At 35.5% G+C, this 20,658-nt stretch overlaps 1 protein-coding gene across 1 annotated transcript in view; it reads right to left on the bottom strand.

Moving 5' to 3' along the window:
• Positions 1-14,703, bottom strand: part of stai (stathmin) — an 89,453-nt gene extending 74,750 nt beyond the window's left edge. Inside the window, exons 1-2 of the mRNA XM_085955912.1 lie at positions 14,552-14,703; positions 6,893-7,101 (exon numbers count right to left, since the gene is read on the bottom strand). Coding sequence (XP_085812038.1) covers positions 6,893-6,914 — 22 coding nt within the window. The 5' untranslated portion in view covers positions 6,915-7,101; positions 14,552-14,703. The remainder of the gene's footprint in view (positions 1-6,892; positions 7,102-14,551) is intronic.
• Between the last annotated feature and the right edge of the window lie 5,955 nt (positions 14,704-20,658).

The following is a 20,658-nucleotide window of genomic DNA, read 5'->3' as shown; positions in this document are numbered from 1 at the left end:
CTTCTTCTTCTTCTTCTATTCGTATGCGTTCCTATACCATTCATCCGATTGCAATGAAAATTTGATCAAGTGTTGTGTTTACGCCCGCAATCTAAATTGATACAACCATTTTCTTTTTCTTCTATTCTATCTTCTTCTATTCTATGCGTACTTACACCATTCATCCGATTGCAATGAAACTTTGGTGAGTTGTCGTGCGCATGCCCACGAAGATTTCTGAATTAGAAAATCATCTTCTACTTCTATTCGTATGCGTTCCTATACCATTCATCCGATTGCAATGACATTTCTATCAAGTGTTGTGCCCTTGGCCGCAAAGGTTTCTGAATTAGTACGATCATCTTTTTCTTCTTCTATTTGTATGCGTTCTTATGCCATTCATCCGATTGTGATGAAATTTTGACCAGTTGTTGTGCGCACGCCCGCAAAGGTTTTTGAATTTATACAACTATTTTCTTTTTCTTCTATTCTATCTTCTTCTATTTGTATGCGTTCTTATACCATTCATCCGATTGCGATGAAATCTTGAAAAATTGTTATGAGCACGCCCGCGAAAGGTTCTGAATTAGTACAACCATCTTCTTCTTCTTCTATTCGTATGCGTTCCTATACCATTCATCCGATTGCAATGAAAATTTGATCAAGTGTTGTGTTTACGCCCGCAATCTAAATTGATACAACCATTTTCTTTTTCTTCTATTCTATCTTCTTCTATTCTATGCGTACTTATACCATTCATCCAACTGCGATGAAATTTTGACCAGTTGTGCGCAAGCCCGCGAAGGTTTCTGAATTAGTACAACCATCTTCTTCTTCTTCTATTCGTATGCGTTCCTATACCATTCATCCGATTGCAATGAAACTTTGGTGAGTTGTCGTGCGCACGCCTGCAAAGGTTTCTGAATTAGTACAACCATCATCTTCTTCTTCTATTCGAATGCGTACTTACACCATTCATCCGATTGCAATGAAACTTTGGTGAGTTGTCGTGCGCATGCCCACGAAGATTTCTGAATTAGAAAATCATCTTCTAATTCTATTCGTATGCGTTCCTATACCATTCATCCGATTGAAATGACATTTCTATCAAGTGTTGTGCCCTTGGCCGCAAAGGTTTCTGAATTAGTACGATCATCTTTTTCTTCTTCTATTTGTATGCGTTCTTATGCCATTCATCCGATTGTGATGAAATTTTGACCAGTTGTTGTGCGCACGCCCGCAAAGGTTTTTGAATTAGTACAACCATCTTCTTCTTCTTCTATTCGTATGTGTTCCTATTCCATCAATTCGACTGCAATGAAACTTTGGTGAGTTGTCATGTGCATGCCCACGAAGATTTCTGAATTAGAAAATCATCTTCTTCTACTATTCGTATGCGTTCCTATACCAATCATCCGATTGCGATGAAACTTTTGTCAGTTGGTGTGCGCACACCTGCAAAGGTTTCTAAATTATTATTATATAAAATACAAAGTTTGTTGTTTGTTTGTTCCATCCAATTTTGATTTTTTTTTTTACTACATATTAATAACATTAATAACGTTTTAATATTTTGGATTCGATTTTAATTTAGTGTTCTTATGTTTGACCTTTACTCCTATTAGAATTATTTTCATATTGCCATATTGTATTACACAGATATTTTAATATTAAAAAAATAATTACCTCTTATTATTTTTCAAATATCTAAGATAAATATAACCACGAAGCGACCCTGTGCGAAGCCGGGTACTTCAGCTAGTAATTTATATTTTTTATGGCAAAAATTGTAAATACCCACTTCACCCAATATTACTGATAAAAAATCGAATAAAAAATTAATAATCTCAATCATAATACAATTAACAAAAAAACACAAATAATCAATATAAAGTTAATCAATTACAGTAATATTCAAAATAGTTTGTTTACACTTTACAAGTACAAATAATTGAATAAGAAATGCAATGTAAACCATACACAACTGTAAAAAACAAAAATGACACACTTAACTAATCCTAAATACTATTAAATTCAGTTTTCTTTAAAAAAAGAAAGTTAAGTAGGTACAATATTTTTTTTAATATTGTGCTCTGGCGTAAAATTTTTCCGCATGTCTGTCAGTATTTTGTTTATATGCGGAAAACGACCTCAGAGATGATTGCGCAAAATTCAAATAGAGGTGCCCAGTTGACTTCACTTTTTCTGATAAATCCACAGCTCGGGGATGCCATTAAAAAAATTCAAGTGCATCTAACTATCTACCTACATAATTTAGTTATATTTCGATAAAATAATTTATAAAAAAAACTAAAAATATTAATGCAAAATAGATATATAGATAATGCATTTATCTATGAAATATGCACTAATGTCTGAAATATGTTCTAACGTCTCAAATATGCATTTATATGCACAATAAAATTTTATTTTTGGATTCTGCGTCTTTCAAAACGGACTTCTGTGCAACTCTCATAGTGATGTATGCACACCCTAACAAAACATGCACTATGCACTAGCATATAAATCCGGTCTCTAGTAATAATAATTATGTACTCGTTACTCTAATATTTTTGAAGACATTTTGAGCTAGATTCCCGTAGTACTTATGTACACTACACTTTCGACCGCGCCTGAATCATCTGAGTTAAATAAATTCGGAATATTACGTTGCTATATTTTAATACCTAAACCACTAATACCAGACTGACAAAATATTCTGAGAAATAAAAAAAATGCTTCAACATATTTTGAATCTTAATTCAACATTATCAGTTGGTACATACGGTAGGCGAAAAAACCGCTAAAACATAGCGCCTAACTAGAGTTTGATATCTGTCTGCGGTTTTATTTTCGAATTTGTGACTTGTATTTTTTATTTGTCTTTTTTATGCGACAATAAATACAAACATTTCTCATTTGGTGACAGTTGGTGCAAAGGTTAGGGGTTAATGGACGCACCAAAATCCTGTTTTTAAGAATTAGTATAAACATCGAAATAGAACTGGAATTCCAACAAAATGACGGTTTGAATTGATTAAAAGTGAACGATATCAACGGACATTTTTTTCAAAATAAATTGTTATACGGCAGTGTTGCACGCTAAAATAATAATTATGGTGGCTTACAATCCCCGTTGCGAATTAATCGAATACTGTGAACGCAACATGCACCTACTTTTTGTTTGCATACAATCAACATAATATTCGATCAGCATTGAACTTGCGACAGGTCTTGTTGATATGGGGGTATTGCTTTTAATTGGATAAGTGAAGTTATTTTTAAAGTCACTGCAGCGCGTTATAATGCAGAGTGGGTAGATGAGTCAAAGGTTCGACTGTGGTACATAATTTGCAAAGAACAAAGCCAAATCTGAATCAATTTAAATATTTCTGCTAAACATCGACCCGTACAAAAATACTCGAAATAGAATAATATAGGTACACACGATGGGAGAGGGCAGGACTGACAGGAGTGGATGTCCAGTAGCCGCGAAAGAGGAAGGAGATGGCTTCCGATCTCTAATGCAAGTTTAGGATGATGAATAATAAGGCCAATACGACGGAATATGATAACTCGGCAGACAAAACGAATAGATACGACCAAATGCAGTGCATAAGTGCATCGACTCGAGATGAGAGTAAACTTGTCGAGATACGACAGCGAGCGACCGAAGCACGGACAGGTCGACGTCGCCGGTTTCATTGATACGCAATCGTTTTATAGATAATAATGTTTGACTAAAAGTAGATTTAAAGTAAATGCCCCGTGGCCTATGATCTATTAAAAATACATATCAACTAAACACGTGTAATTGAAAGTAAGCTGTTTGTTCTTAAATACATCAAATAAAAACTAGAAGTATATATAAATTGTAATATATTACGTGTGAATATATTATTATGATGTGAATTTTTTATAGTTATGTCTTTTATTGTTGATAGGTATGAATTCATTTTATGTCAATACCAAAATTAGGGTTACTAGCTTTTCCCAAGACTAATGTCTATAATTCTGTCTATAGTTCTTTTTATAGACTCAATAATTCTGGAGCAAGAATATAATAATGTGATATTGAAGTGGGTTTTTTTCCATATTTTCCACCACAAAAATAAATCGGTTACGATGCTGAGAGCTTTTTTATGATCTTTCATATAAAACGTTTCCACACGAAGCTGTTTTCCATCGATATTAAAAATTCCACCTAGAAAACCAAACCCAACCAGAACGGAGAAAAAATATGTCAAAAAAATCATGTTTTGTCTAATCCAAATACTGATTCCGAAACCACAGAATTGCTATCCCTAGTAGTCACATGCAACAAAGAACATGCCGTACTCGAGACATTCATCAATATGAAAAAGGTTACACACAGTTCGCCATCGCTGGTCTCCATGCTTCGAATCCCCATAGTGCCTACTCCGGCTGTCCGGATTTGGGCTGAAAGTTGCGGCGGCGACGCAATGCTCGACCGCACTCGAATGATGCGTCAAGCACTCTAGCATCGCTGATTGGAGTGCACATTGCACCTACTCACACGTGGCCATCCGGTTCGACGGCCAAACTCAAAAGTCATCACCACTTGCGAGACCACAGCATTCAACATATTGGATTATTTTTAATTGCATCGCGCAAACCGTTAAGTAAATATACGAGGGTGGGTCAATAATTCCTTAGAAAAAAGCATTAAAACAGTTTTTATTTTTGTATTTTTTTTTATTTCTCAACATAATCTCCTTGGAGCTCAATACACTTGGTTAGACGTTTCTCAATTTTTTTTAAACCGTCATAAAAATAAGTTTTCGGAAGGTCCTCAAAATAAGCATTTGTCCGATCGATGACTTCTTCATTTGAAAAAAAACGTTGTCCACTTAGCCATTTTTTTAAGTTTGGGAAAAGGAAAAAGTCACTAGGAGCTAAATCTGGCGAATACGGTGGGTGGTCGACCAATTCGAACTTCAATTCTTCAATTTTAGCCATTGATCGTAAACATGTGTGGACACGGGCATTGTCCTGATGAAAGAGGATTTTTTTCTTGTTTAAATGAGGCCGTTTTTCTTCAATTTTGTTTTTTAGCTGGTCCAATAAAGATGCATAATAATTCCCTGTTATTTTTTTTCCTTTTTCCAAATAGTCAACGAAAATAATTCCACGTGCATCCCAAAATACAGTAGCCATAACCTTACCAGCTGATTTTACGGTTTTCGCCTTCTTTGGACATGGTTCGCCTTTCGCAATCCACTGCTTTGACTGTTCTTTCGTCTCGGGAGTATAGTGGTGTATCCATGTTTCATCTACAGTCACAAAGCGACGAAAAAATTCATCCGGATTGCGTTGCATGAGCGACAACAGGGCTTTAGAGGCCACCACCCTATTGCGTTTATTGTCGACTGTGAGCAAACGCGGCACCCATCTTGCAGAAATTTTTTTCATGCCCAATTTGTCATGTAAAATAGAAATGACGCTACTTTTTGAGATCCCTGTAACCTCAATTATCTCACTCAACTTTAATCTTCGGTCACTTAACACCATATCGTGGATTTTATTGATCATTTCTGGTGTAGTCACCTCTACAGGACGTCCTGAGCGTGGTTCATCCTTTGTTGATGTACGACCACGTTTAAATTTATTTAACCAGTTATAAATAGTTGCAAGTGAAGGAGCAGATATGCCGTGAACTAAATCCAACTCATTTTTTATTTCCTTTGCTGTTAAGCCTTTTATATTAAAATGTTTAATAACAGCTGTAAACTCAATTTTCTCCATTTTCCATTTTTCCATTTTCCACAAGCAATTTTTTTTTTAAATGTACGAGAAACACACAACAACCCGACCAATCTGATTGAAACTTCGCAGCATACTGAATCGGTAGTGCCGCTGCATGAAAACAAACCGCTTACAGTACTAGTCGCGCCACCTGTCGGCTTTTCTAAGGACTTATTGACCCACCCTCGTAACATGTACCTGAGAATTGAATTTTGATATTGTACAAAATAGCTACAATTAATATCAAATAATATTTCATTGGTAGGTACTTAAAATGATATGACATTTCTAGAAGTAAATCTGATTCGTACAGATTAAAATGTTAAGGTTCTGAAAAAATCAAGACTAAACAGTGAGATGGTATATTTTTTGAATAACTACATAAATGTAGTTAAGTGGCGACTAAGGATTAAACTATTATATTATAATCGTCACATTCTGTGTAAGTAGGTACCTGCTTCTAGAAGACTAGTAGGTACTTGAGATGATTGTTAAGAACATCATGATATAAGACGATATATCTGGTATAAGTAGTTTTATTTTAAAAATCAGGATTGGTTTCATTCTGAAATCAGTCTTTAACGTAAATCGGCGAAAAATTACTAGTAGTAAGTAGTAATTAAAAACACCACTACTAAATTACTATTAATTGGTATTCTAGCTTACCTAAGATCATAATAGCATCATTACAGTGTATTATCATAATTTTGTGCGGTCGCGACCATCAGCAATGAAGCGGGAAAAAGTCTAGATACTAATGTGTGTCGATAACTAAAATTTATTATTCACTTGTTTGAACTCGGGTTAATAAGATAATAATCACATATACACGATCGTAACTATGTTTTTTTTAATTCCCAATTCTGACACTTTCGTAAAATACGGAGTTAGCCATTCTGCACAAAAAATAATCATACAAAAGTAATAGGTAATTAATCCACATGGTATAATTTATTATAGCTTGGAGTTAATTATAGGGACTCGAAAAAGTCAAATATTGCATGTTTAATCAACCCTAACAAAATTATATTCAAAAGATACTTATGAGAGATACTGAAAGAAGATCAATGATTATTCTTTTAAGCATCACACAACACAAATTACGAGAAAAACAAAAAATAACGAAGAAAAAAAAGGGTCTACTCACATTTTGGATCTTGATCGGCCATGATATCCGCTGATCAGTCTTGGAGCGAAGTTCACCGGTGGTCGCGGTCGCGTACGATCGATCTGAATGACAACTCGGACTAGTGTTATGCCGATAGCTTGCCTCCCTTCTGCCGATCGTCCGTAGGATTTCTCTCGTTTGACAGCTGAGGTTTCAGGTTTTGCGGTTGAGATTCGACGCCGGCGTATCTGTGACACAAACGTTTACACGCACGTGTTAATTAGCATTAAAATGTGCACCTACATACGCAGCGCACCATCAAACAGATCATAGAAATGAACATTTAGATTTTTTTTATGTCAGAGTCAGAAAGAGTGTCATTGACCTACCTGGACAATTTACACACACAGAATCCGAAGCTTATTAAAAAAAAAACTATTACTGACTCACTGGTAAGAGAAAACAGTAAAGTTGTGATTATATTATGCTGCACATCGCGTACTATCACGTGACATGACAGTAAGCTTCCGCTACGGGAAAAAGTGTGTAATGTTGTTTAAAATATTATCAGACTGATGCTCCCATCCCGTAGCGCATTTTGAACCTTTAAACGAACATTGTTAGATAGTAGGTACAATCTGCCGAAACTACCAGAACAACAATGAGGTCACCTCACGTTGTACCGCCCTGCATCGATACCTGCATGACTCAATGGACGTTCTTTAATCATTTTCTACATGCCTAGACATTTTCGACTCATGTTGTCTATTATCTCTGATCAGCAGGTTAGGCTCTGTTCAAAATATTTTCTATGGTTGTAATATCGCAAGTAATTTGAACGTACGCACACGTGGAAACTGTTAAAATTAATTGAAATGAGCATGAATAATGAATAATTCAAAATACTAATACATTACAGTTGGCACTCTCCATCATAGAATTTACAGAGATGGTGATCGTTATAATATTCTGCAAAATGACAAAACAATAGACTAAATTTATCGCTGTGACAACGTGACAGTACGCGACGTGCACCTTAATATTATTATCACAATAATACATAATATGATGTAATGACTCCGGCCGTCTTTCACCGTAAATAAAGCTTCGAGAAATTGTGTTTACTTCCAATTAATATATGAATTATGTACGCCAGTGATTGTTTCTTTTCATTCGTTCCTGATTAATGCAGTAGACATAGAGAAAATAAATTAATTATGAAAAACCCTTGGAATTCAAATATGCCTACTCTTCGTCAGCGGTCAATTGTCCGCGAGCCATGAAAAAGATCGATATCGAAATAATTGCACGGTGCAATGATTTTCAACCAAGTATAGATACCTACTTAGGATAGGATACAACATGGGTTTCTTCATTGATGTTTAGTTTAGTGAGTGATGGGTTTGCTAAGCTATTATTTTAAATTAAAAAAATCTAACAACTCCAATCTTACTGACTGAAAATTAAATATCTAATAACACATTTTCATAAAACTAACCTAGTATGAGGGATAAAAAATCATAAAGAAGCTTGAGTAACCATTCCTCACTGGATCGACAGGTACAATAATACTAATTACGACCACAGAATATGATACATTTTAAATTTAAAACAATGATAAGCCCGTTCCATATACGGTATCGCCCTAGACGAGGATCTTTATTTAATCAGTGTCATTTTATATTCGATTCTGGTTTTATCAAAAATGTTTGTGTACTAAGTAAAAAGTCGACACTATAAAATACGATAGAAAACAGGTAAATATTTTTTTCTGGTAAGTACCTACTTAGGATAAATTGTGACAAGTGCAAAATTTGTATCATATATTATGTAGGTATAGTCTTACAAAGTTTACTAAAATCTTACATTTAGTCAATCCAAACTATTCAAATAAGAATATGGTAAGTATTATAAAAAAAAACTTTGCAGTCTCTTTTGTCGGTTGAAAAGAATACTGTTTTAACTAAACTTCTAATGAAAAATATCGGTTTTACATTTACCATAAATTCACAAAAGAACACAGATATTACACACATATTCAAAGATCGTTAATTGAATTAGAAATATGTGCTGTGTGTGCACTTCACATACCTTGAATTATCCAAACAGCTGTAACATATATATAAATACTTTTAAGTAGGTACTTTGTATTTATATGAAACTCTAACCAAAGGACACCACGTGTGCGCACTTATTCGAAGCCCTTTCCCGCAACTGACACTACTTTTCCCCACGTGCTGAGGTAATAAAATAGTTCTTCGGCGAAGAGAAAAACAGCTTGGCAGAGGCAAGTGAACTTAGAAGAACAATAATTCCACACTTACTGAGGCCTCGTTGCGGACTTTCGGGTGGAAAGGGGGAGGAGATGATTGGAGCGGTGCGGAGGTGGAGGAAAACTGTGGAGGAGGCTCTGCAACGTCACGAAAGGAACGCGAATGTCGTCGAACCTGGACTACCAACACAGCCGCATACATATTGTGTCGGCTCAAAAGTCGTATAACATTAAGGTTAGTTAATTGAAAGATCAATGTACCGAATAAAATAATGTTCACTGAAAGCTTGAAATCAACTAGGAATAAATATAATAGTTATATCGGAATTTGAGGGTACGGCATACCAAACGTTTACTGTAAATATAACAAAATGTAATTCGATAATATTCCAGTATTTCCCATAGATATTAGGTGCACTATTACTAAGGCAACGTCTCTCAAACTATGTTGCGCGGAACATACGTGTTTCGTAATGTTTGAAAAAAATGAATTATTCGTAATCCAGCCGATGCAAAAACACATTTCAGGTGTTTCAGAAAAAATAATGGTGTAGTTCATTTTATAGGTCTGTTAAAGAAAATTGAGGCGACTAGAATACTCACAGACACATTGTAATTTTTTAAATCGACTTTTAAAAAAGAAGATTCTTTGTTTTGATTTAGGAAAAAAAATCGAACTAATCAAAAAAGGAACAGCTTGCAAAAGAATAGGTACTGTATTCTTCAAAAATACACCAATACACACAATCTTTCGTATCTGTGATCGCCTCAACTTCCGGTAACAGACCTATAACATCCGCTTCCTGGTCCCTCCCTGTCCGCCTACCGTGTGACCAGACCAGTTTCTTGTTTGAATTTAGGTACTGCGCATCTTGCACAACAGAGTGGGGATGAGCGTTCGCGAGATAAGTATACTATACGGCATACGCAATTTTGACAAAATGTGCATTATTTTTATCGGATCTCTACAGCCTATTTATGCGATTATGGTTTGGTCTTTGTAGGGTTTAATTGAATTAAAAAAAAATAACCAACATGTGAAATTTGTATTCCTAGTTCAATGAAAACAAATGAGTATGGCTTACAAAGTTTAGTGTACGTACACTATTTATCTTGGATCTCCAAAGCATACCCTCCACCCTTCGCCACTAAATAATACTTCCTATACTCAACAAGACCCAAGAACGAATAAAATGAACTTATTAAATCGAACACAATACCGTATGCATAATACGGGGTCTTTATTGATACAATAACAACTGAGCTTTACAACGTTTGGGAGACACAGCACAAGCCCTATGTTTACTATTTAACGCCAACCAGATTCGTTAGCGACCGCGGTGGAGTTGTTAACAGAACTGTCACTTTTAAATGTGTGAATTGGGAGTTCTAATCCCGTGGCTACAGATAGTACAATATTAAAGTTAATGTATAATGTTGTTTTTCGATGTATGTTTAGCTTCAGAACATTACATTGGTATATATACCTAATAATAGTCAACAACCATTGCTCCTTAAAACGAAAACAATAGTATATGTAGGCCCATAATATGCTAAGCAGGGAACTCTTATTATCTGTTCTGTGATGCCAAGCATTATAATGGGAATCGTAATTTATCTTAGCAGTACACATGTACCGACATTGGCGGTAATCATGGCCTTAGTTAGGCAATGATTAACAGTCAATCTTAAACTGTATTTTATTTCAATGTGATTGAACCCTGGCACTTCGCTCCAAAGCTCCATACCAACACCGATACAAAATTAGTATAGGTAGAATAGGTTTAAAACAAAAACGAGAAATAAAGAAGGAAATAAACTTTACAATTATGGGATACAACTGCTTTACGCCAGCTCATAACAGTTTGATAAATGTTTAGTTTATTATTTTCCAGAAAATATATAAAATTTATAAATCCAGCATATGTATGCACGGGTTGCATTTAGCGAGAATGAATTTCCAATAAAAAAAACGTGTTTACTTATTTTGCCAACAAAATCCTATCTCGCCTCGTCCGCAGAGAGCAATTTACAAAGAAGCAACAAAACGTAAACGGCGCATATTTACTCACAGCAAGACATAAAAAGTAGCCTCCAGGAAAGAGCCACTTCTTTGTTCAGAGTCTATTTGCGACCGAGGATACAAGGTAAAATTTGATGACTCATCCATGATCAAGTCATATTATAATATTAATGAGGGCTGAATCGCACAAAGGAATGGCTACGGGCGAAAATGATCGATGTGTGATATTCAAAGATACTAACTAGATGGGTCGGCAGACTTGATAAGATAACCGTGAAAAAGAGATTGATTAGAGACTGTGATCCAAGAATTCTCGAAAAATGATAAGAAATTTTGATTTTCGTTTCTCGTGATTTTTTATGAAATGAAGAGATTCTCATTTCTCCAGAGTTTTTATATTATTTTTGACATTTCTATAAAATAGAAGACAAAGGGGTGGGTGTACCTTACTATTTTATTTCCTGGAGTGTGGGTGTAGGTGGAATGAAGAATATTGGAAGAATAGATGAAAAAGTGTGGACCGTTTCCATTTCCAAAATTAAAATATGTTAATGTGTATGATCAAAGAATGAATTCTTTGTTATTTTTCTTCGCCTGCGGTACATAAAATGTATGCCATGCATAACATAAAAAGAGAAGCAGTTAGAATATGTAACACCAAAATGAGTAACATACCAGTACAAAGGAAGGTTTGGTAAATTACAAAGAATTATCAAACACACAATTCACCATAATATTGTATAGGTAAGTACCTAAGTCAATTTCAATAATTCATTCACCTCGAATTTCTTTGTGAGATAAGTAAGTGCAAGCAAGGGCAAGGATTACTTTTATTGGGTATCTACATATTATTGTTGTGCATTGTGCAAGAACACCTAGAGGAGGTGAAAGAGGAAAGCGGAGGACCGAGAGGTGCACGACTGTGCTGTACGTGGGCGGATTGCCAGACGTCCTCCCCTTGCACCCTGCGACCCGCCATCGGCGAGAAGGAAATCCGCCTAACGGAACGCGATCGAGTCGACCAGCCGAAAAATAACGAATATTAAAAACGTAATAAATAACGGTCGATAAGCGTGTAAATTTGCTTTGTAATTCAGTCATTGACTTATACCTAGGACTCAGCCTTGTATGTAAGACTGAGTTACATACCTACAATATCTCAATATTACAGCGAGCACGTCAGCAGAATAGGACAACAATGTTGTAAAGCAGAGTTCCTAACTGGAAGTATGCCCGAAGACATTGTTGCATACAGTACTTAAATACTCTTACCATTTTTGCCACCACATAATATACCTAATAGCTAAGGACAATCTTTATCGTCGATGATCACCGTCAGGAATTCAAAAAGTGGATCGAAAATTTGTTTTTTTCGGGAAGAGAGCTTTCACTTCTGGTAGAAGATCAACTGTCAATACGGCTTCCAATGAAGGAAAAGCTGAAATTTTCATGAAATCTCGATTTTCAACCATTTTTTAAACCTGTTCCGGAATCGAGTCTGAAAACTTGACAACGCTAGGCCGACTGTAATCGAAATGAATCGTCGGTTAAAAAATCCCTCGATTTTGATTGTGAATGTGGGAAACTACTTAATTAATATCTTTAAAAAATTGTCGACCGGAAGAACTAAAAAAAGCTCTTGACTGAACGGATTTATTAAATTTTTCGGCAAGGCGGTGAAAAGAAAAAAATCCAGAGACTTTTTTAGAAATCAGTATACCTACCTACTAGCCTCAAATTCTTGAGAAAACAAATGATCTTGAATCACAAGCTCCACTGTAATTTTTTTACCATATTAGGTATCTGGTAATGTAGTACGAAAGAAAAACGAATTTACATAATTAAATCAAAACATAATTGGGGACACTAACGGATAATGATTCGGGGTCATGTCCGAGACAGGGTTACGTCCTTGCCCCGTTTCTCTTCATTATCATCTTCGACTTCATACCTACTACGAAAGACAATATCACCTGACCGACACATCACGACACGTCAGCTGTCACCTCCAGGTTGAAGCTGTAAGATCCAGTGTACGCCGATGACGCTGCCCTACTAGAAAGCATTCAAGTGACAATTGACAGGTTGTATAACAATAAATCGTCTCGCGTCGGTTACAAAATCAACGCGAAGAAAACCAACGTTTTATGCAACAACATCTGTCCCGAATCTAGGTTTCCCTTGATTAGCGACAGCCAAAATAGCTCTAGATACCTGGGGGTGCATATCACGGAAGATGGCACTTCACAAAACGAACTCGTTATCCTAATAAGAATGGCAGGGGCGACATTGAATTCGACGAGGAATGTCTGGGACTCACAGCTTCTTGCATTTGACGGTGCTGCTTTACGGAAACGAGTTATAAGTAGCACCTTACGAAGGCTCAGAGTAACCGTATGGTTCTGAGCATAGATGTTATGTTCTGAGTTTCGAAAACAGATCTTTGCAGCGGATAGCTACTATGTGTACGGTGGTATGAATTTAGAAGCAACGAGGAGATAATAGTGGAACCTCCATCACATTAAAGGTGAAAAAGCTGCGTTGGACCTGGCTCAGCCACGTTCGACAGATTGCATCAACATGACCTGCCCCTATCGGATTCCGGCATCCCGGGAGACCGCTAAAAATACCATCCACAGTTTACGTACCTATATTATCTATGATCCATAGGACAGGACTATGGATGATGGGATGACCTGGGAAGATGCAAGACTGGTGAGCGACAGGGATTCGGTGTTCATATTATGCTTTAACTAAGAAATGGACACAGATCGAGAAAAGTCAAGAAGATTAATAGTTTTATACTAGCAGAGCCAGCTGGCTCTCGCCAGTTTGTCTTGCTAGTTTTATTATTTTTATTTTTTTAGATTCCAGCGGACAGCGATGCACTCCATAATCACTCTATGCCATAATCTTTGCTGTCTTCAGTCATGTCCGTGTGTATTCGTATGTCTTTCTATAAATTTAAATATCTACTGCAAAATACTCGCATCCAATAATATTACCCAATTATTTCATGGGATTGAAAAGATCCGATCACTAGGTACCTATCTACGGATATGGGGTCACAATAATGCAATGCATTACTTACATATTTCAACAATGCACTTTTGGAATGCAATCCACGTACCAGGTTACTTATTATAGTAGTAGTGTAATGCACAATTAAAGTTGAATATCATTGCAAGATTATGAAGCAGCGTTCAAGATAATAATATTATATCAAAAGTTATTACCACAATTCCTACAAGGTTTGCAAAATATACACAAAATTCAAATGGATTGTCGAAGACTGGGCGAAAAATAAACAAAAGAAACGAGCTGATCTCAAACAATGGCATGAACAAGTGAAATCTGTGCAGGAATTATGAATAAACGTTTACTAGAAATAAGAAAAACTTACTAGGTATTATCCTTCTGCAATTTAATAAGTAATCCAGACAAGCACACTGCACGAAATATCACCACTAAATTAATACAATTCACCAACGATCACTATTTATAAAGTTTTAAATTCTTAATGTGACGTATGAAATGAATCAGGATAACGCTTCTGCATGAAGTTTCTTCAAACGCAACAATAACAAAAGAGTCGTCACTTGATTGGTCAGATTTTGAAAGATGTGCGTTATCCTATTGGATAGAGAAATGCAATGACTTTTTGCGCATGCGCATCTTCTTAGCGGAACAATTTCAAAATTCAACAGCAACATCCAGTTTCCAGTGTGGGCGAAAAACGGTTGAAAACGAGTAAAATATTTTGCCCATAAAAGAAAATCTGACGGTTACAATATTGTACCTAAATTTAACTATGTACTATGTATAGAATTATAGATGCACACAGCGATAATTTTGAATTAACCCTGACCATATTTCTGTAGATAATTTCTTGGTTTGAATAGGTAATAAATTACCATACTGACGATAAACAATATCAAAAATAACAAAAAAAATATATTTGATGGAAAACTTCGTTAAGTACAATATTTTCCTTTTCCTTTGTTATTATTACTATTGTCAATCTACTAAATTTTATCGTATAACAACTAGTGATTTAATATACTTAATTATTTTATTTTAATTTGTCAATTGCATGCTTTTCAATATTATAAAATCTCATCTCATTATAAAAAACTACCAGCTGAAAATTCACAAATAAATATTAGAATTATTTTTGGGATTGAAATGAATTGGAGCATTAGAGCAGTGCTCCGCAACCGGTGTGCCGCGAGACGATGCCAGGTGTGCCGCGGAGCATTGCTTCAAAAAAAAACAACAAATAATTTTGTATATTATACAATACTTACTTAATAGCCAAATTTGCGTACATGGCTGGTAATAAATACATTTGAGCACCTGCATGAACTTAATAAAACAGTGCAAGGTCAGAATGAAAATATATTGACGTGATCTGATAAATTAGAAAGATTTAAGACTAGGATCTCTACAAATGTACCAAAAGACCTATCAGACCACCAATGAAAACAAGCAATTAATTTTGGACCCGTCTCAAAAACATTTAACTTTGCTTCAAAAGAAATTTCATTATTACTTTCATACAATCACTAGATTCGAAACCCTTTTGCAACCAATGCCAAAAATTCTATAGAACATCTTATGGTATTTTCTGGTTTTCAGTTAATAAAGAATATCCTCGTATTTCTGACAAGGCTACCAAACTAACTAAGGCTAAAAACTTGTACGATCATTGAAACAAGCTATTTATTGATAATACCAATACATGGGAATAATAATGAACATTTGGGTCTTCGTCGTGTGTTATGTTTATTTAATTATTTATCATATAAGTAGGTATGTAATGTAATTTTGGTGCTCTGGGGGCCCAAGCTCAGGGGGGGGGGGGTGGGTGGCAGATCAAGCAGATAAGTGAGATAAACACAAATTACAAATTTGCTCTAATTGCAAAAAAAAGTCGACTGCGTTTATTATTATTGTGTCAATACTCGACAAATAATTATTGTTCACGACAACTAACCGTAGTTCAAGTGGATGAATTAATATATACAAAAAAATCGCTTAACATAAAATCAATACGATTTATTGTACTTTGAACATCATTTGAAAAACGCTATTTTAAAGTATCACACTGTCTTTAACCTTAGCGATAGGTAGGGGGAGGGCGCCGAAGATTCTGGCCTAGGGTCCATGTTTTGGTGTATAAATTGTTTTACGTGTGGTGTGCCGCGGAATTTCGGGAAGACCTTTTGTGTGCCGTGGGTGAGAAAAGGTTTCGGAGCACTGCATTAGAGCACAGTTCCGGTCTAATCTTTAGTGAAATCCTTGTTCGATCTTGGAAAAATTGAGTTCTCGTTCATGAATCATTAAAAAAAATCATACACTGCTTTTGATCGGTAGATAAAAGGAAGAAAAGAAATAAATACTATGTTTACTATATTTTATGGAAAGAGAAATATTGGTGTGGTAATCTTTATTAGATTTACCTGATTTGGGCTGATTTTGCGTGTCCGTCAATGACATTTGTCCGACAAATGGGGTATCTAGGTAGGTAGGTAGGTATACATTTCACAAAAATATAAAAGAACACGCTTTAATATTTTCGAAAAACTATCAAGCTCTCCGCAGTTCGTAAAATGTACCATTTCGAGAGCTTAATTGCATTAAATTTATGAGTAGGTAGGTGTCAAATACAATAATAATTACGCGTCTAATAACAGTAAATGTGATTACTGATTAGTTTATAAAATTAATTGCGTCAATATACCTAATCATGTAATCAATATCTTCTGTGAAATAGGGTGGACGCTCCTATAGTCAGCCTGTGCCTAATGTCAGCCTCTTTCATCATTTCGTGAAATAATAAGAAAATTATGCATTGTATCACCATCTATGAGAACGTTTATGAACTAGTATCCAATGAACCAAACATGGTTTCAAAATGGCAGTTGTAACTTATTTTCTGTCCCTATATTCAGCCGTTGCTTTCAAACAAGTGAAGACCTGTGCCATTCTTCCTCGTGCTACTAATAAATTTGCAGTTGACAACCATTTCAAAGTAAGTTCAAAAACCCTCAATTTTACTTATATTGTTGAGTTAAGTGTTATTTTACGTTTTGGTGATTGTTTTTCCTTGTTTTCAAGCATTTAATTGACGGTTATTATGCTTGATTTTTGCAATTTTGTGGTGGCTGACTTTAGGAACATATTTTGTTAGAGCATCCTAAAGTCAACCATGGGGGCTGACCTTTGGCTATGTGTCAGTTCTTTCAAATCTGGAATCTAAGTATGTAGTAGTGTTCTCTATCTTTCCAATTTGATCGTACATACACAAACATAATAATTTAAAGAAAAATACCAAAGGTCAGCCGCCTCATTTTGTTTTGGGGTAGACGTGGCTGACTTTAGGAACTTAATGCTCCAAATGTCGGCCGTCAACGTGCTTATACTCTTTTAATGGCTTGATCAATGGATTCAGTGTTATATTTTTGTTCCAGGTATTCACATAACTAAGTTCGTCATGCCGAAAGAGAAGAGGATCATGCCGAATGGGTATAGAAGACCTCTTCTACAATATGACAGGAGCAAAATTGAAGATGCACTCCAAGCAATAAGGGGAGATCAAGTCAGCATTAGAGAAGCCAGCAGAAAATATGGAGTTCCGAGAGGAACTCTACAAGATCGTCTCCACGGCAGAGTTGCTGAAAATAAAAATATGGGTCGAGATACCACATTAAGCAAAGAGGAAGAAGAGTCGTTGGTGCAATGGTTATCAGAATTGTCCAAATGTGGATTTTCAAGAAAAAAAGATGATCTGTTGAATACAGTTCAAAAAATTATGAAAGATGATAAACGGCCAAACCCGTTTACTAATGACCGGCCTGGAAGAAAATGGTACGACCTGTTTATTAAGAGACACCCAATATTGAATGAGCGTGTTCCGGAAGGAATTAGTAAGGGTAGATCAGTTGTTACAGAAGAATACATTCGTAAATGGTTTTATGATCTTAAAAAATACTTGAATGATATAAAAGCTATCGACCTTTTGGAAGACCCAAGAAGAATTCTAAATGGCGATGAAACCAGTTTTAGTGTTTGCCCAAAAACCGGAAAAGTTATCGCCCCAAAAGGCTGGAAAAATGTTTATGAAATCCAAGCCGGGAATGAAAAAGAGACTATAACGGTATTATGCAATGCAGTGAATGTGTGGTTGGAAAAAAACTCTGTACCAAAACCGGTACTCTTGTTGGTAGATGGGCATAAATCCCATCTTACTCTTGAACTCAACAAATTCTGTAATGACAATCAAATCATTCTGTATGCACTGCCTCCAAGCACGACTCACTTAATGCAACCAGCAGATGTTAGCGTTTTCCGGCCTCTCAAAGTCGAATGGCGAAAAACTGTTAGAGAATGGCAAGGAAATCCAGAAAATTTTAATTCAGTATTATCTAAGAGCACCTTTTGTCCGTTATTGAACCAAGTCCTAAAAAATGATATGACGGAAATTATTAAGAATGGTTTTAGAAAATGTGGGCTTTTCCCGTTTAACCCTGATGCTGTCGACTACACCAAGTGTATTCAAAATACATTAGAGCGTGCCGAAAACACCAACAGGAATGAACAAATGACTCCTGGAGGTGCGGTTACTTTTAGCCGAGAACAAATAATAACGGCACAAAACATAATCAAAAGCTTAAAAAAACAATTAGAAGATGAACATATAGATGCACTTCGTGTTATCGAAATTATCGAAACTTCTTTCAATGTAGCAGACAATAGTGTTGTCACTATTGGAAACTACATTTTAAAATCCAGTGGCGTTCTGGAAGTAGATGCTGACCCTCAACCCTCAACTTCAGGCTATGTAACAGACGAATTCCAAATTACTGAAAGAACAATAAACCCCAACCAAGAAGATACCGAAAATAATTCATTTTTACCTAATCTTGACGATGCTATTGAATCACTGGACATGATAAACAATTTAAATTTCTCTCCTCTCTCAAGCCCTGCCTCAATTATTACAAAGTCTGGAAATACCCCACCTTCGTCATTGCCCGCAACACCTTTGTCATGCGCACCCAATAAAATGACAAGAGGAATATCTCCTTTCTTCAAAAATCACCTGTTTACTCCAAAATGTTTGCAATTTGGAAAAAGAAAATTGAAACCAGGAGATCAGATGCCGATGGCAATTTCATCTGATGCTTGGAAGAACTACATGAACAAAAAAGAAGGAATAAAACAGGCACTGGTAGAGAAGAGGATTGAAAGGCAGGAAGCTATAAAAAAAAGAAAAGAAGAACAGGCTACAAAAATAAAAGAACGAGTGAAAAGAAAGGAAGAACAAGTGCAACGAAAAAGAAACATCACCAAACACCAGATCGTAGGACGAAAGATTAGAGAAACTAAAAAAAAATTAAAAGTAACATCTACACAATCTAAAATTTCATGTAATGGATGTGAAGAAGATTTAATCAGTGATGTGGACGATGATGATCTCAAAAATGTTGGCTGCGACATCTGTCCAAGATGGTATCATCTCAAGTGTACCCAAAAACGGGGTATACCTTATGTGGAAGTTGCTTCTAACAAATTTACTTGCCATATCTGTCTGCTAACTATGTAGATGAAAATAAAATTACTACTGTTGTGACTGCACATACCTAAATATTTAGTTTAATTTCATGGAAAATGTACCCTGCTGGATATCTATCGACTTAGGTTGACTTTAGGAACACAAAAGGCTGGAGATAGGCACATGGTGGCTGACATTGGGTGATTTTGGCATATTATTTTTGAAAGGCCGTTAAATTAATTTAATCAAAACAAATAACATTTTAAGTACGACAAGTGGATAACCTTTTCTCTGAACTATAATAAGGTATAATTGTTAGAATCTTAATAGCTATATACTATTTTTTAAACTGTTTTAAATCAAGTAAAAACCTTAAGTGGCTGACCTTTGGGACATTCACCCTATTTGGTGTTCAATAACAGGATGGATTCAATATAACAATAACAGATACCTACCTAATAATAAATTAATTGTAGGTACCTACACATAAAACGACAGCATTATTTTTTGCCGCCACTGTATTCCAATCAAACTGGTATTGTGCTAAAACAGATGATGCTGTTTAGAACGAGATTAAAAGAGTCTGATTATTTGAAATGGAGCCGTTTCTAACGGAAAAATATAATGAGGTGTCTGCCGTATTATCATAGTCTAAATATAAAGTGACAGCCAAGATTTAGAGACTTGTTTCAATTCAAATTTAAAATCTAACCGACTACGTGACCTGTCAAAGTCAAAGCAGTGGCCAATCTGACCATTGATTCGTATTATTTTTATTAGCGGAAATGGGAACCGTCTTTGCTATTTACCTGCCTTTTTGTTAAGTTGAAATTTAATAACAGTAGGTTCCTAATGAATATTAAATTGCAAAAATTGGTTTAAGTGGATAGGTATTTCGGAAGTCATAGGTAGGTACTTAGTTGTTTTTATAAAGATTTTTTCTGCCAAACTTA

The sequence above is a fragment of the Rhyacophila brunnea genome, unplaced genomic scaffold (genome assembly GCF_057557595.1).
Source record: "Rhyacophila brunnea isolate RB1 unplaced genomic scaffold, BYU_Rbru_1.0 scaffold_5, whole genome shotgun sequence".
Lineage (NCBI taxonomy): Eukaryota > Metazoa > Arthropoda > Insecta > Trichoptera > Rhyacophilidae > Rhyacophila > Rhyacophila brunnea.
Note: the sequence above shows the minus strand (reverse complement) of the source record. Positions and strands in the feature narration are given on the sequence as shown.